The sequence below is a fragment of the Plasmodium gallinaceum genome (genome assembly GCF_900005855.1).
Source record: "Plasmodium gallinaceum strain 8A genome assembly, contig: PGAL8A_v1_92, whole genome shotgun sequence".
Lineage (NCBI taxonomy): Eukaryota > Apicomplexa > Aconoidasida > Haemosporida > Plasmodiidae > Plasmodium > Plasmodium gallinaceum.
In genome coordinates this window covers 32,829-52,498 of record NW_021628257.1, presented here as the reverse complement: position 1 = coordinate 52,498, position 19,670 = coordinate 32,829, and the positions used below count along the sequence as shown (strand labels likewise).

Sequence of the window (19,670 nt, the reverse complement as noted above, 5' to 3'; positions counted from 1 at the left end):
TATATTTTATTTTAATTTTAGTTTTTCTTAACTATTTATACTTCTAAGATAAGAAAAGAAATTGTTATTTTTAAAAATATTTCTTGGTTGCTCATATTCTTACTGATTATAAAAGGAATCTGATCTAACATGTTAACAGTTTCAATGTGAATGTTTAAATCCAGATAATATTTATTTTCCTATGTGAATTATTGTGTTAGAAACTCGCTTGAGGGTAATGAGTGTTCAGCTTATTTTGAGTCATGTTTCCTACAAGAGTATGAATATGTGTCTGAGATTGTTTGGAAATAAAAGATCAAAGAGTCACATGACTTCCTGATAAAACAAAAAAATTCTGTCAGGTCTCATCAATCATCATATAAGCTACAGAGATTTAAAAACTAACTTGTATACTAATGTGAAAAAATGTGAGATAGCTGAAAAACAGTTGTGCATCCTAGCTATTAATTTTATGCCCTTTGAGGTTATTTTCTAATATTAGACTAGTTCTCTTTCCAAACTAGAGTTACTGGGCTCAATGACATGAAACTCAGGATTCTGAAGGAATAGTCTGATGTAGTTGCCAGCTAACTCTTCATCATATTTAAAACAATATGTCTGTAAGGTGACGTTCTTGGTGAAAAAGGTGGAAAAAGGGAAATATCACTCTTGTTTTTAAGAAATGTAGAAAGGAAGACCAGGAACTACAGACTGGTGACCCTTTGTGCCTGGAAAGGTAATGGAACTGACCTTCATGGAAACTATGTTAAAGGAACACATGAAATGGGGTATTCTAAGACAATCAAGCATGACATCACTAAGGCAGATCATGCCTGATTAATGTTCTCGCCTCCTATGAAAGATTGATAACATCAGTGGACCAAGGAAGAGCAACTGATGTTGTCTACTTAGACTTCTGCATAGTCTTTGGTATGGTCCCACATCACATTCTTATCTTGAAATGGAAGAGAGATGGATTTGAAGAGATGACTATTCAAAGGATAAGAAAATGATTGGATTGTCACAATCAGAATGTTGTCTCTTTTTTTTTTTTTTTTTTTTTTTTTTTTTCTGAACAGTTCAAAAAAAAAAAAAAAAAAAAACATAATATTATAATTAAATAATTTTTCATTATCATTATTTTTTACTTTTTGTATTTAGTTATAAGTAAATACAACCTAATTTAAAAAAAATAATAAAAAGAAAAATTTCAACTCTTTAAAAAGAGATATATATTTTTTTTTACCTTTTTTTTCTACTTAAGATAATGTCAATATATTTTTATCTTTGTTAGTTTAACATAAAAACCTTTAAAATGTGACATTTTGATAAATATCATTCAACTTATATTCTTTTGATTAGATGTTATTAAATGCATTTGTTTATTTTAGTGTAAATTTTGGTATTTTCCTATTTTTTGTGTTATCTTTTTTTTTTTTTTTTTTTTTTTTTTTTTTTTTTTTTGCATGCAATATCATTTTTATAAGCAAATAATAATGTATTAATAAAAAATAAAGAAATAACTAAAACATTATATATACAATACATATATATNTAACTTAAATTTTAATTATGATAGTTATGTTAAAAATCAAGTGAAATGTAATAAATGTAAATAGATTTAGTAAAAATAGGTGCAATAATTTTTAAGATATATATTTTTTTCCTTTTGTTTTTTTTTTAATTCAATAAAATTTATGCAATTTTTAACCTTTCTAATAATAGTAATATAAAATAAATAAATTTTTTATTTTTCTTTATAATCTTCAATAGTATTATATCTATAAATCTACAAATATAATAAAAAATAATTTGTAATATATTATTTTTACGAAAATTTTTACTTTTCATCAATTTTATTTTCATTCATTTGTTATGCGACTTATAAGACATGCAACTAGTATAATAAAAAATTTCCCCTAGTTTTTATTATTATATTTACTTCTATCTACATTATTCTACTGAATCTTAAAAATATATCAATATTTTTTCTTTATTCTTTAATAAAACAAAATATATATATGTGTAATCATTACTCTTTCATTTATAAAAATTATATAAAGAAGCTTTAGTAGCTTTATATAAAAATAAATATATCTTGAGATTTATGTATTATGTAATACTTTGTATAATGAATGCATGCATTCCATTAATATGAAAATCCTCCTTAATTCTGTTACATTTATATCTATATATTTATATTTTTATATTTAAAACAAAATATTATATTTATCATTATTATTTTTTTGTTGTAGAATATTCTTCAACATATACGTTAGCTTTTATTGTTCTTAATTTTAATTATATATATTCTTTCTTTTTTCTTACACAAATAAACTAAAATATATTATACATGTACGTTAGTAATTTACTAATTGCTTATTCAATGATTTTTTTAGAGTATTGAACAAACAGATTAATAGAGAGCATGCAGATTTATCTATACTAATATAATTAACTTAAATTTTTTTTTAAGACTGTAAACCAGTAAATTGTATTTGTTTTGTCTAATTATTTGAGTATTTATTTTTTTCCAGAGGAATCTATTTACTTTAATAAAAGTCCTATATTCTCATTAAAAACTTAAATCATCATTATCTATTTTGATTACATATATTTTATTTATAATGTTATGAGTAATCATTAACAATTCAAATTCACTCACTTCAAATAAACAAGCATAAGCAATCAATAGAATAAAAATTGTATTATATAAATACTACGAAATATGAAAACTTTATTATAATTAATATAAAATTTTCTTATATAAATTTTTAAAAAAAATATACTACAGGAAACTTTTTAGTCAGTAACTATTCTTTTTTTAATTTTTCAACAATACAACAATTTTCCAAAAAAAATAAATATATTTCTTTTATGCGTTTTAGAATTTACAAAAAAAAAACAAAAAAAAATAACTATTTTTTTTTTTTCTTTTTATCCAATGCTTGCATGGCTAACATATATTTGGTTAATAATAGGCTTTATCAACCTTTTTGGTAATAAAGAAGATAGCTATATGAAGAATACGTATTGGCTTTGCATACTCAAATAAAAAAAAAAAAAAAAAAAAAGAAAAAAAAATTTCAGGAAAATTGTCGAAAGATTAGTAAAAAAATCAATTGGAAAAAGATTTGTTACCTGTAAGAAAAAGATTTTTTATATACAAAAGAATTTAATTTACATAGTATTTATAATTTTTATTTGTAAGAGAAAATTTTATATATATAACAATTAAATTTTCACGTAATTAATATTTAGATAATTAATTTGCATTATCACTAATTGTTTATGCTTGTTAATTCAACAGTAATATATATTAATTGTTGAACATAACTCATAACAAAGAAACAAGTAATATACATTTAATTAATGATCAATATTCAATAAGGATATAAATTTTTAATAAAAATAAAGATTTTTATTAAAGTAAATAAATGCCTATTAAAATTAAAGAATGATGAACGAAGTAGATCACATAATTAAAAATCACTCGTTAGAAGCATATAAAAATATATATAAATACATCAAAATCATAGAGGAAACTCTACATGCTTTTTATTAATTTGTTTGTTCAGTACTCTAGCAAAGTCTCCGAATACCGAGTTAATAAATCAATTAGCGAAAACGGCAAAAAAACCGAAAACATCACAAGCAGAACCCACATTGTATTAGCAGTTCAAAATGGATAAAGAATTATACAACTTTAAACCAGATTCTTTTGCGAATATAATAGAATTTAATCATTCATACATATTTGAAATTAGAAACAATCGATATAAGAGCTAAAGTACCACCTGGACTCCCAAAATTTAGTGATTGATCTTTAGAACTATACTTTAGTTGGTTTAGGATATTCGAATTGAAGGCAAAAATGCAAGGAATATCCAGAGTAAAAACATGTATGATATTTGGATCTTTAACATCAAACATCTACCACCAGGAAATAGCTAAATTATCAAGATACATAAAAGTCACCGATATGTTACAATTTCAAATTAAATTAGCTAATGTAATGTTTGAATATCCAGACGAGAAATTCATTTTAGCAAGGAAGTTATTTAATGCACCAAAAAAAGTATCTGTTAAAGAAGCTATAAGTTCATTTATTACGGACTGTAATTCGCACGCTCTTATTTGTTTATATTTAAAGGAAGAGAATAGTATATGCAGAAAGGATATTTTAAGATGCTTTAAAAGATATATACCAGAGAAATTCTTAAAGGAATAAGATATAAAGGTGGAAATGGATAAAACTTTCACGAAGATAAGAAAATATATGCTAAATGTAGAAAATAGAGAAATAAAGATAGATGAGGACCGAAATTGGAGTATATACGCTGTAGATCAGACCTACAAAGACAATAGCATTGGAAAGGATAAGAAACAGAATCTTATGAGATGTTATTTTTGTGGAGGGAATAACCATTTAAAAAGATACTGTTTTTACCGAAAAAAAAGATCCAAAATTGTAATGAAATGGCACACCCAGTAAAAGTATGTAGAAATAAAGTGATTCGAGGTAAAGAAGATGAAATTAAAGGTATAATGACAGATAAAATATCTGATTTAAATTTTAAAATGATTAAAAATAAAACGAATCCACAGAAAATACGCCAAGTGCAAAAATACCTTAATAAACAATTGGAACACCTGGAAGACAAAAAGAAAAATCAAAAGAAAGGTATAAAGAAAATAAACCTAAAGGAAGTGACTAAGAGAAGGATAGAAAGAGAAACACAATAAATAATATATTTAAGGAGAAAGAAATTTACATCGATAAAAAATCCGATGAAGGGATAACAGATTCAGGAGAAAGTGAATTATCTGTTAATAGGAAAATAGAAATTGGAAACGAAAAAGTACAATGTACGAATATGGAACAAACAGTAGAAATTAAGGGACATAACGTTAATGTATTACTAGATACAGGAGCAGATTTATGTACTGCATCAATGATGTAAGCCAAAAAACTAGGTATAGAGACAGACATATCAATACAACCAATAAAGTTTTGTGGAATATATAGCGGAGACATTGTAATGAAATCTAAAAACGTGAAAATATACATGAAATTTATCAATATAAAGATAATAACCAGATTTGCTACGATAAAAACAAATAAACCTCTTTATTACTTAGTGGTATAGTAATGGACGAATTAGGATATGTCATTATAAAAAAAAAATATATATATATATATATATATCATGGAAGTTAAATCTGAAGTAAAAACAGATGGAATAGAGAATTTTAATAAAGAAATTATTCAGAATTTTTTTGAAGGATCTGATTTTAAATATCAGAAAAATAAGTTGGAAAAAGAATTAAGAAATAATACAAAACTCTGGGAAAATAAAATCATGGAACCTAACGAGAAATACAAAGTTTCTATTTAGATACAAGGGAAACCTCGGCTTTATAACCCTATACCATTGAGTGAAGAAATGTTATCAGAATTACATCGAAAAATAGATGTAATGATAAAATTAAAAGTAATAAGTAAGGTCATTAATGCACATTGGACCTCACCAATAATAATGGTTCAGAAGAAAACAGGCCAATGGAAAGTAACGTTAGACTATCGGTATTTAAATAAATTTATAATTGATGATTTATATGTCATCCCACATATGAAAATCACATTTCATACGTTTCATGGAACAAAATGGTTTTCGAAAATAGACTTTAAAAATGGATTTTGGAATATCGCATTGGAGGAATGTAGTAAATCATATACTGGATTTATAGTTCCTAAGAGGGAAACATTTCTATTTAACGTATTGCTATTTGTACTAAAAACAAGTCCTACACAATTTCAACGAATAATGGAAGATATTTTTATGAAATTAATTCAAGTGAATTATATAGTTGTGTATATTGATGACATCATCCTTCTTACAAAAACACTATTTGAACGTGTAGAAGTATTAAAATGGGTATTTGAATTATTCTGTAATAATAATTTAGGAATAAATACAGAAAAGTGTGAACTATTTAAAATATCTATAACTTATCTTGGGTAAGTGATAGATCGAAATGGTATAAGACCTTCATTAGATAAGGTGAAAACAATTATTAAGGTAGAACGACCTAAATATAAAAAGTAATTAAATTCATTCTTAGGAGCTTCTAATTAATACAGGAATTATATTAAGATTTTTTCAGAGTGGACTTCTAAATTTGTTCCATTGTTAACTAAGAAACAGAAATTTGAATGGAAATAAGAGCATTCAAAGGCTTTTGAGCAAATCAATAAAAAAATCACCGAAATTACTTATCTTTCATTTCCAGAATTAGGAAAACATTATACTATTTATACTGACGCATCATATTATGATATAGGAGCTGTATTGACTCAAATTGATAAGGACACATATCAAACTAAATTCATTTATTACACATCGAAGAAATTAAATGAAGTACAACAAAGATGGAGTACGGTTGAAAAAGAATTATTTGCTATAGTAGTAGCATGCGAAACATTCTGTTATTATATTAAAGGATCTATGACCTTAATTAAAACATGTTGTAAAGGTATTATTGGGATGGATGCAATTAATACTGGAAAATTATATCGATGGAAGTTAAGACTATCTGAATTTAACTTAGAATTTGAGCATATTGAAGGAGTTCAAAATAGTTTAGTTGATTAGATCACTAGATAAATAGAAGATGAAACAGATCTTCCTAATTACATGACCTTATATTGTAGTAAACCTCAAGAATTATATGATGATTTATATGTTATACCTTCTTGCGAGGAAATAGAAAATGAAGCAAGAAATGATAAAGATAACATACCGAGAAACGTAGTATGGAAGGATGATTTCCCAGTTCACTATAGAACAGGAGGATTATATATATAATAAAAATATAGAAATCATTTAATGTATTGATCTCATAGTAGTAAATTCGAAGGACCTTGTGGAGTAAATAAAACACTAAAGAAAATACAAAAACATTTTTGGTGGCCCAATATTAGTAAAGATATTGAAGAATACGTCACAAATTTTTTAGTTTGTCAAGTAATTCGTAATAGGAAATTTAAACCTAATAATAACCAAACTTTATCAAAACCGAATGTATTTGATATGGTTTCATTAGATATTATAGGACCTAAAACATGGAAAGGTACAGAATACTTTGTACAAGTAGCAATAAATCATCATTCACGTTTTATGGTGACGAACATAACTAATAAAACACCTAATGCTATGGATGCAATTAACATTATGAAGAAAACATGGATACCCATATTTGGATTCCCTGCAAGCATCTTAACATATCGCGGTTCAATTTATACTAGTCTAGAATTTCATGACTATGTTACAAAAGAAATAAAGGTTAAATTATATCATATTAGCGCATATTATCCACAAGGAAACTGTATAAATAAAAGCTCTCATGAAAGCTTGATTATATCATTAAGACTTTATATGAAGAAAAAGATATACCTTTTGAAGAAATAGTACAAAATGCAGTACTAATATATAATAATACACCTCATGGAGATATATGAGAAACACCCTATTTTGCTATGTTTGGAATAGATTGTATCTGTCCAGGGTTTGCAAAATTAGTACGAGAAACAACTTCTGAAATGAGGATTATATACTTAAACGATAAATGGAAAAACATACATGAAGATGTAATGAAATCAAAAGAAAACTTATAATTGAGAATAAAAATATTAAGGTTGGAGATATTATCTCATACGAATTATCCGAATACAAAAGGAATCAAATGAAACACTATAGTAGAAATATACCATATAAACCATATTGTTCATTTCCTCATAGGGTAACTAAAATTGAAAGCAGAATTCTGAAAGTATTACCTACATATTATAGAGGTAAAGAAGTACAAATTCCAATGTCAAAAATAAAATTGTTGAGTAACAAAACCAGGGAAATATATAAAAGGCAACTGCACAATTTAATACAAGTTACAAATAAGAATAAACGGAAATTAAATCTGACGCATGATTTAAGGTATAAGGATTACCTAGATAGTCATAAACGGAGTAGTATCATAACGGTGATATCAACGATAATCAGGACAAGCAAATTGAAAAAGGCGTACAAAAAGGAATTGATGTAATAAAACAATACAAAAATAACAAACTTTAAGTAATAACAATTACCTTCCCATGGTGGTGGAGTATGGTTAATAAAAGTCTTTATTAACCTTTTTGGAAAATAAAAAGACTAGTTAAATGAAAAATACGAAGTTCATCATACATACACAAACATAAAAAAAATTGATGATTTTTTTTCGTTTGTACTTTTTTTTAAAAAAAAAGTACAAAGACTGTCAGGAAATATTTTGATAAAAAAAAAAAAAATACAAAGATCGTCAGGAAAAAAAATTGATTAAAAAGTCAATTAGAAAAATATTTGTTACCATTAAATAAATATAAGAAAAGAAAAAAAAAAAAAAAAAAATTTTTTTTTTTGGGAATGAATTATGATTTTAATGAATTTTTGTGAGAGAATGTTTTATACATATAACAATGAAATTTTCATGTAATTAACATTCATATAATTTATTTGCGTTTTTACTAATTGTTTATGTTTGTTAATTCAACAGAAATATATTAATTGCTGAATGTAACTCATAATAAATAACTAGTAATTTACAATTAATTAATAATTAATGTTCAATAAGGATTTAAATTTTTAATAAGAACAAAGATTTTTATTAAAGTAAATAAATGTCTATTGAAATTAAAGAATGATGAATGAAGTATATTACGTAAATAAGGATCACTCATTCAAAACATATAAAATATATACAAATACATCAAAACCGTAGAGGTAACTCTATATGCTCTTTATTAATTCGTTTGTTCAGTACTCTAATAAAGTTACCGAACACCCAGTTAATAAAACATGCACAAATGTATAATAAATAAAAATAAAATTGTTTTCTTTAAAATAAATAATCTTAAAAATAAGTACTAAATATATAACGATAACCAGAATTTAATTAATCCATTGTCAACAAATAAAGTTACAAAAAATTTAAACCAACAATCTTCTAATAACTAAAAACTTAATAAATTTTTACTCAATAAACATAACCTTCACCCTTTTCCTTATAACTTGCATATTCCAAATAAATTTTTTAAAATTCAACAATAAAATTTTTATAAAATTTATTCCATGCCATAATATTCAAATAATTAATTTATCTGTTATCTTCTCTTTTTTTTTTAATATACTTATTCATTCTTAATCATAATGTCAACTTAATAATATAAATAAATAAAAATAAAAAAAATTAAAAAAAATGGTAAATAATTATTAAATTTTTAATAATGAAGAACTATAAATATAATCATAAATATTCATAAAAAAATAGGTTTTATCTATAATATTCCTGCGAAAAAAATAATCAACTCCCATAAAAATCATATAAAATGCTAAAAAAAAATAAAACACATTTACTTTGCTCACAGACTTTCTCAGTAAATCATTCATTGTAATTTATATTGTAAAAATATAAATATAAAAAAAAAAAAAAAATAGAACAAAATGATAAATTTTTTTTTTTTTTTTTTTTTTTTTTTATTGTTTTTTTTTCCAGAAAAATCAAGTTTCATAAATTCATCTCACACTTTTCATTCATTTTTTTTTTCAATGTAATGATATCTTGTTTCTAAGAAATTTTTGTTAATAAACTATTGTTATTTTTATTTTCTAAAAACATTATAAGATATATTTTAAAAAAAATAATCAGAAAAGAATTTAAATTTTCTTGTATTCATAGTAAAAAATTCTAAAATAATAAAATAATATCTCAAAGAATGTGAAGTACATATATATACATATATTACCAAATAAAAATTGCTTAATAAAAAAACAAAAAGATTAATATGGTTATAATGAAAAAATAAGTGCATTACTTATTAACTTTTAGCTTTTTTTTTTTTTTTTTTTATATTTTTCTTCAAAAATATAACTAAATTATAATGCACTAACTTGTTAACAAATATTTAAATATTAAAATAAAAAAAAATTGGAATAACTTTAATCTTCGTTTAAGGTTTAATAATTTAACAACAAACAATATAGATTTTTATAATTGTAAGTCATTTTTCCATTAAACTTAAAATATTTTTTTTATTAAAATATATATGAATAATTAAAATATTATATTATAACTACCACTTATAGAATTTACATGTATATATATATATATATATGCTTTTTTTTTTTTACGTATTTTATATTTTATAAAAATATTATTTAGATACTTTATAATGAGAATTATAATTTTTTAAGTACATTATATTATTTGTATATAAACTATATTTTACTTCTTTAATTATATAAATTTACTATTCAAAAAAAAAATTTTGTAAAAATATTATATAATAATTAAATTCTTTATTCAAAATACAAAAATTAAATAATCATATCATTATTTCAAACTTACATTCATAATTATGTGATTATATAAAAAATTTAAGAAAACACAGAAAAAAATTTAAAATAATTTCTTTCTTTTATACTAATTTTTTTTTCAATTATAATTTCATAACATAATATGATATTTTACTATATGAATTATTTTATTTTTTTTTTTTCTTAATTTTAATTTTATAAATTAATCTTTTGTTTTATTAATTATATTTTTTCTTGTTATTTGAAAACTAATGGCATTATTATTACATGAAATTGAAAATTTAATATTCAACACAAAAAGAAAACAAAAAATTCGCTTTACTCTAAATTAATATCTTATATTATATAAAATGCCAATTTCTAATATAAACAAATTTATAATATAGTTATCACATAAGTACAAATATTGTCATTTCTATGTAGAAATTATGACAATTTCCCAATGTAATTCAAGTGTATAATGATGCTCAAAAATAACAAAAATATCTATATTCAATTTTTTGGTAAAATTAAATTATTTTTTTTCCTTAATTGGATTAACGAATATTTTTTTAACATTTCATAAATTTAAAGTATAAAATACATACATACACATTACTTTTTGGTTTTGTTGAAATTTATGCATTTATCTATAATTCACATAAAAATTTCTTTTCTTTAATTAATCAATTTTTGAATACTACTGCAAAGTATTTTGAGAAAGACTTTTATGATGATATTATAATCATGAGAAAAAAATCAATCTTAAAGAAAGCAAGATATTTATCACAAGCAGAAGAAACTTCCTGTATATTAGATGAACAAAATGGTGAAACAAAAGAAAATGGAGATAACTCTAGTGAAAAAAGTAAACTCAATACAGAAATTAAAACATTTGTGGAAGATAGTAATAATGAACTTAATTTTTATCTTGATGACGAAGAAATTAGTAATGCTACAGAAAAATGTCAAAAGTCATCCTCATATGTAAATTGGAGAGGAATGGACTTTGTTAATTTAGTATTAAATGAAGAAACAGATCGTAATATCTCAAGTCTTGTTAATTGTTGGAATAAAAAACAAAGTTTTTTCGAGACACAAATACGTATGAAAACAAGTCCAACATGTAATTTGAAAAATTTTGATTATTGTGCTGTTTTGAATAAAAATGATAATTGCACCAATCCTTATAAAGATAGTGATTTACCAGATTTAATACCATTAACATATAGCCAACTCAATGAGGATCAATATCAATCAAATAAAACTAAAATTATTTATGATAGACTTACTAAGTTTACTAATATTACTAGTGATATATCTAATTACTATTATAAAGTATATGAAGCTAATAAAAGTCAACTTAATTGTGGAAAGTGGAGTATGTACATACATAAGAGAGGAAAACAATTTGTAAATATGGTGTACAATGAGTTTTATTCCGAAGAATCTTTTAGAAAAGATTCTACTAATATTTGGAACACTTATAGTAATAGATTGCAAAATAGTATATTAAGTGAAACAGGTAATCCTTGTAATATGACATCACTAATTTATGAAATTAAAAAGAGAGAAAACACAAGTGACCCATATGGTTTAAATTGGATTACTTCAGATAACCAGGAAAATTCTAATGGAACTTTATATCCTACAACTCCATTACCAACTATTACGCAACCTACAGCGGAAACATCAGATACATCACATGTTAGGAATGATGTAGATCCATTAGATGATGATGCAAAAGCTAGAATTGGCGGTTATAGGGATTCTAAAAATGTTACCCTAAATGCTATAGCATCACCGGATGATGAAGATAAAGCTTCAGCGGCTGCAAAAGCTACAAATGCTGTTCCCCTAGAAGATCCATCAAAATCCCATTCTTTAACTTCAAATAATACGAATGGATATGGCTCTAAAACTGATCCTTCAATTTTACCTTCTCCTATAAATGATACCGATACGCATTCTAATACTATCATTAGATCTTCTGAAAACAATACTACACCTTCTCCTGAAACCGTAACTTCTCCTGAGACTGTACCATCTGTTACACCCATGTTTTCTTCCAGTACCAATTCATCTTCCTCAGAAATTCCTGCATACCCTATTGATGGGTCTACTAATTCTACAACTAATGTTGGTTCTTCTCTATTGAATGGTACACTTTCTACAAATAGTCATTCATCTCCTGCTATGGATATGCCCGAATCTCCCACTCCTATAAGTGTACAACCTATAACTGTTACTGAAATTAATTCTAATCGTACTGCAACTTTTGTAAATGAATCTTTATCTTATACACCTCATTCTAAACCTCCTATGGAGGTACATATTCCTCTAAATAAAATGGAACTTTCCAAAAATGATACTATGTCTCCATCCCCATTTAAATCCTTAGCGCCTTCACATATCAATGCAGCTCCTAATAATACAATTGAATCTGCTACAATAAATAATGATACACAATTATTTGGAAAAAGCTATTCCTCATCACAAAATGAACTTACTCCTATTGCTCAACCTAGTAATTTACCTTTAATCAAAGTTCATGATGATACATTAGCAAATTGTACGAACATATGTACTCCAAATATTAATACCACACAAGCTCCATTAGATGAGGGTACTGAAGTTACCCCTACTGTTAAAACCACAGGAAATGTACTAATAGCAACCGTTTCAGTAGGTATATTCATTTTAGGAATTGTTCTCCTTTTAATTATTATATATAGAGTAAGACAAAATTATTAATTAAAAACTCAAAAAGATATATATATAAAATATAATAACTATATTAGTAAAATTTTCATAATTTTCTTATTTTTAATTCTAATTATAGTGCACTCCTATTGGATCTTGGATTCGTAATCGAAAATCAAAGAAAAAAAAAATAAGAAAAAAGATAAAAAAAATTTCAAAGAAACCAATGCCATCATCTACAAATAATATAGAGGATGGACCAATGAATAGTGGAAATCACTCTTTGTTACAGCATGAAAAACAAATACTACAATGTGAGGTTAGTTTTGAAAGTGAAGGAAATTTGAAACATGAGCAGAGCGAAAAATCCAAAGAACGTAAAGGAATATACAATGAAAAAGGAAATATACGCATTTGTAATGTTACGAAAGAAGGGTCAAATAAGCATGAAAATGAATTTATAAATGAAGAAAAATTAAATAAAGATAATTCTAAAAGTGAAATTGAAAAAATGGAATTGAATGTAGATGAATCCAGAAATGAAATTAAAGATGAATTAAATAAAAATATATTAGAAGAAAATCCTCTTCATGCTGTAGGGTATATTGGGAATGATACATTAAATGAGGAAATAGAAAATGAAATAAATTTGCAAAAAGAAAAACCTACATGTGATTTTGAAATGAAAAATTTAGGAAATAAAAGGTCAATCAAGAATGATGTATGTAATTGGAATTCATGGGTAGATATACATATGACTGCATTACTAGAGTGTAAAAAAGAGGAATGGAAATTGAATAAAAGTGAATTTTTTAAAATTTGCTTAAAAGAATTCGAAAAAGATGGAGAAAATTCTAATTTAAAAGAAATGGGAAATAATTTTGTAATAAAAATAAAAGAAGAAAATAGTACCGATACAACGGATAAAAATAGTAGTATATTAGAGAAATATAAAAATGAAAAGTGGTTTATTAATTTGAAGAAAGAATGGGAACAAGAACAAAAAAAACACTTAGAATATTTAGAAGAGCATGAAATTAAAAAAATGAGAGAAATGGGAGTAAATAATTTTATTCTAGATAAAAAAAAAAAAATATGGAAGAAATGGATAGAATGGCAAATAGAACATTCATACGAATACAAAAATCAGAATTGGTTTTCAGAATTGCTAGAAGAATATGAAAAAGAAGAAATACATGAAAATTTAAAGGAAGAAAAAATAGAGAAAGAAAGAAATAATGGAATAGATAAAAATGAAATGAAGAAAAATTTGGAAAGGAGAATTTTGTTAGATATTCATATGATGGTATTAGAAGAATGTACGAAAGAAGAGTGGGAAAAAGAAGAAGAATTTTTTAAAGCAAATATGGAAGAGATAAAAATATATAAAAATTTGGACGAAGAAACAAACATATTAGATAAAATAGAGAGAGAAAGAAGTTGGAATGTTATATCAGAGAAAAAAAAAGAGGAAATAGAAAAATGGAAAAAACAAAAATGGTTTATTGAGTTAATGTTAGAATGGAAAAATAAAGAAGAAAAATATATAATGGAGATAAATGAAGAAATTTTAGCAAAAAAGAATCAAGGAAGAGTAATAGATATCATTTTAGAAAGACAAAGTAATATATGGAAAAAACACTGCGAAAATATCTGTAAAAAGTGGGTAGAAGATGAAAACAATGAAGAATGGTTTACAAAGTTAGTTAATGAATATGAAAATGAAGAGAAAGAACATGAAAGTAGAATTTATAAAAAAAGTATAGAAAAAGAAAAGGAAAATGAAAAAACCATAGAACGAGAGGAATCAATAACAGAGATTAATAAATTGAAGGAAGGAAAAATGAGAAAATATGAAAAGAATAATTTAGAGGAATCATATGAAATGAATAATTTAGAGGAATCATATGAAATGAGTAATTTAGAGGAATCATATGAAATGAGTAATTTAGAGGAATCATATGAAATGAGTAATTTAGAGGAATCATATGAAATGAATAATTTAGAGGAATCATATGAAATGAATAATTCTAAAATAAACAAAAAAAAATTAAAATGGGAAACTTTAATAGGAATATATATGGTAATATTAGAAGAATGTAGAAAAGAGGAGTGGTTATTGAATAGAGGAAAATTTTTAGAAACCTGTTTAGAAGAATTTATAGAAGAAGATAAAGAAAAATATCCAAAAATAATAGAAAATGATTTAGCAATGATAAAAGAAGGGGAAGAAGACATTAGTACATTGATGATTGAGAAACAAAAACTTTTATGGAAAAAATGGGTAGAAAGAAACAAAAGAATGTCAGAGAAATGGAAAAATGACGAATGGTTTATTAATTTGAAAAAAGAATGGGGAAAAGAACAAGAAAAATATGATGAATTAACAAATGAATCAGAAATAGTAGAAATAGAAGCAGGAAAAAATCCTATGCTAGAAAAACAAAAAAGAATATGGAAACAGTGGCTAAAAAAACAAAGAAAGTGGTTTATACTACATAGCGAGGAAGAATGGTTTAACAATTTATTAGACGAATACGAAAAAGAAGAAGAACGTAAGGAAGGAATAACTAAAAACGATGCGAAAGAAGAGAAGGAAATTCATGAAAATATAGAGGAATTGAAACAAGAAGCAGATGAAGAAATAGAGAAAAATAGACAAAAAAGGGAGAAATTGATACAGAACATTTTGATAGAAATACATATGACGCTATTAGAAGAATGTATGAAAGAAGAATTGCAAAAAGAAAAAGAATATTTTTTTAAAAAAATGGTGGAAGAGTTGAGAATACAAGAAAATTTAGATGAGGATGTTAACATACTGGAAATAAGAAAAAAAAGTAGGAATGTTATATTAAATAATGATAAAGAGAAAATAGATGAATGGAAAAAAAAAAAATGGTTTATAGAGTTAATATTGGAAATGAAAAGAAAAGAAAAGGAATACATAAAAGAAATATATGATGAAATGATAGCAAAAAAGAATGAGGAGAAAATTAGAAATCCCATGTTAGAAAGGCAAAAAATTATATGGAAAAAACACTGTGAAGATATTCATAAGAGGTGGATAGAAAAAAATAATAAAGAATGTTTTACAAGACTAATTTATTAATAAAAGAATGAAGATAACGAATAAAACAGCAAAATTTATAGAGTATAGGAAGTAAAAATAAACGTGAAGAAACTGGAAAAATTCGTAAAACAATAGAAAAAATTTTAGAAGTGATAAATAGAATTATTGTTCTTTTTGAATATTTTTTAAGAACTAATCTTAAACATTGCTATATGCTTAGTTATTGATTTATTAATTTCTCATTCCATAATTTTGTTAGAATATTGATTTATTAATTGCTGGTATAATCAATTTTCTTATGATGAACAAATAAATTAAATAAAGAAAGCTTAGAGATAATTATAGTTATTTTATTTAGAATAAAATAAATCATTAGATAAATCATTTATTTTTATTAACTAATATTATATTTTAACTCTATTATTTATTTGTTTAATCTAATTTATACAATACAAATGTAATGTTTAACATTATGTTATTTAATTTTTCATGCAAAAAAGAATAATATCCATTGCATCACCAAAAAAAAAAAACAAAAAATAATTATTTTTTTTTTTAAATGATACTATTTTTTTCTATTAAAAAATAAAAAAGAAATAAAATTATTAGCATTAATTTTTTGCTAAAATTTCCCAAGTCTCCAGAATATAAAACCAAAAAAAAAATAAAATGTTTTTTTTTATAATTTTAAATAGATATAATAAAAAATAAATAAATGAAATATATTTGTTTTTTTTTTTTTTTTTTTTTTTTTTTTTTTTAATGTAATAACTTTTTTATTTTCTTTTCAGTGGTATTATGTATTATTAATTTGTTAAATAATAACTTTTATAGTGCTTTAAATAGTTAAATTAATATAGAGCTTGTAAAATGATATCTACTTATTCTTTTTAATATGAAATTAACCTATGTATATAAATATATACCTATTATACAAGTATCAATTCATAATAATCTTAATATATTTATTATAAAATTCACGCTATTTTGCATACGTCTTATTATTTTTTCATATAAAATATAAAAATAATCAAATTTACTTATCTCCTAAAAAAAATAAATAAAAATAAAACATTCTTTTTTTTTTAAAAATAAAAATGCATATATAATGTTTTTTTTTTATGAATAAATTATTAATATAACATATATTATACAAATATAATTCTACTACATCTATGAAGGTATCCTTTTAAACATAATCTATTTTGTATTTTATTTCTATACACGCAAAAATGATTATAAGCGTTCTCATATATATATCTCTTTATATACTTTTTAATTATTCTTCATGTAACTACATTGCTCTAAAATGAACTTATATCATTCTGTAAATTATTAAAAAGATAAATGAAGTCTTTTATTAATCATATTTCTAGTATTGGACAAAAAAAAAAATTAATAAAAAGCATGTAGAGAAAACGCTACTTATTTTATTTATGATAAAATAAATTATTATACAAATTATTCAGTTTTTGTAATTGTCAAATGTGAATCACAATAGTTATTGGGTTAATTTACACAACACACTATAAAATATAATATTAACATAACATTCTTGATTCTTACACATAAAAAATTATACTTGACAACATCAAAAAAAAAAGTATATGATTATCCTTAAGATTACAGTTTTTTTTTTTAAATTTCTTTTTCAACTCAGTTATTTATTAATTAACCATTCAATGTTATTGCTAGTATCTAACAAACAAATTAATAAATATCATATAAAGAGAATTTTACATATTTTTATTTTTTTTAAATTAAGATATAAATTAAATTATTCATTTTTTATTAATTAATATGAAACATTAATTACGTTAGTTAATTAATATTGTTATTAATTTACATAACATTCCATGCGTCCCACATTTTACATTGCATTTTTAATCTTTTTTAAAAAAAAACAAAATACTCTCCATTTTTGTCCTTAAAAGATAAAAAAATATTTTTTTTTAAGATTTCATATTTTTTTTAAAAAAATAATAAAAAAAAAAAAAAAAAAAATATTTTCTTATGTAATTGTAAGTACACAAAAAAAATATTATAGAAATATGTTTATTTTTTTTTTTTTTTAGCATATTTTTAGTGCAAATATATATATATATTTTTTTTTAATATACACATTTATAAGTTCACATTTTCCACATATTTTATAATGCTCTAAATAAAATATTTTTACTCATTTTATTTTATTAAATATTATTTAAAACGGTTTGATAATATAATTTATAGATTGCATGCTCTTTATTAATTTGTTTGTTCAGTACTCTAGTAAAGTTACCGAACACACAGTTAATAAATCAAATATCGACTATTAATTAAATGTGAATTACTTATTTCTTTGTTATGAGTTATGTTCAGGAATTTAAATATATTGCTATTGAATTAACCAACATAAACAATTAGTAAAAATTCAAATAAATTATGTGAATATTAATTACGCAAATATTTTATTGTCATATGTATAAAATTTTCTCTCACAAATTCAAAATATAAATATTATGCAAATTAAACTCTTTTATGAAAACATTATTATCTTTTTAAAATCTCATTTTTATTGGTACTAATTCTTACTCTCGATTTTTCTTTTACCAATCTTCTCTTTTCCTCTCTGAATATATCATTTAAAAAAAAAATAAATATCTTTTTTTTTTTTAGTTAAAACAACCAACTACGTATTCTTCACATAGATAGTCCTTTTTATAACCAAAAAGGTTAATGAAGCCTTTTAATAATCACTTATGTTTGTTAACTTCAAAGCATTTAATATGAATTGTTATATATGATTAACATTGTATATAAAATATATTTAATTAAAAATAGATAATTAATGAGGATTAAAATTTTTGATTAAAATATATTTCTATTAATGTAAATAAATTACTCTTGAAAACAATAAATAGTTAACAAAGCAAACTTTATAAATATAGTTTACTTGTTTATTGGTTAATAAAAGGTTTCATTATCCTTTTTGGCTATAAAAGGACTAGCTATGTAAAGAATACGTAGTTAGTTGTGCTAACTAAAAAAAAAAAAAAAAAAAAAAAATTAATGGAATATTTTTTTTGAGAAATGTTTCTTTTGAAAAAGATAAAGATAAGAAAATAAAATAAAAAAAAAAAAAGATGGAATTCATTTTTTTTTTTAGAAGGAGAGATTTTTTTTTTACAAAAGATAATAATGTTTTGTAAAAGAGTTTAATTTACATGATATTCATATTTTCAATTTATGAAAGAAAATTTTATACATATGACAATAAAATTTTCATGTAATTAATATTTATATAATTTATTTGCATTTTTAATAACTGTTTATGTTTGCTAATTCAACAGCAATATATGTAAATTGCTGAATATAACTCACAACAAAGAAATAATTAATTTCTCATTTTTTTTTCTCATAATATTAAACTTTTTGAAAAAAAAATGAATAAATTACAAATACATAAAAAAAATAACATACACATAATTTTTAATTATCAAAAAAAAAAAAAAAAAAAAAAAAAAGACGAAATATAATTATTT

At 22.9% G+C, this 19,670-nt stretch overlaps 1 protein-coding gene across 1 annotated transcript, besides 3 other annotated features; it reads left to right on the top strand.

The window, feature by feature from the left end:
* Positions 1-2,343: 2,343 nt before the first annotated feature.
* Positions 2,344-2,750: a repeat region.
* Positions 2,751-3,046: 296 nt separating this feature from the next.
* Positions 3,047-8,874: a repeat region.
* Positions 8,875-11,117: 2,243 nt separating this feature from the next.
* On the top strand, positions 11,118-16,185 carry PGAL8A_00324000 (surface-associated interspersed protein (SURFIN); the record flags this gene model as incomplete). The annotated part of the gene is made up of 2 exons (XM_028672265.1): positions 11,118-13,106; positions 13,213-16,185. The coding sequence occupies 2 exons, from the start codon at positions 11,118-11,120 to the stop codon at positions 16,183-16,185; spliced, it is 4,962 nt and encodes a 1,653-aa protein (XP_028528835.1).
* A 2,904-nt stretch (positions 16,186-19,089) lies between these two features.
* Positions 19,090-19,527: a repeat region.
* Positions 19,528-19,670: the final 143 nt, after the last annotated feature.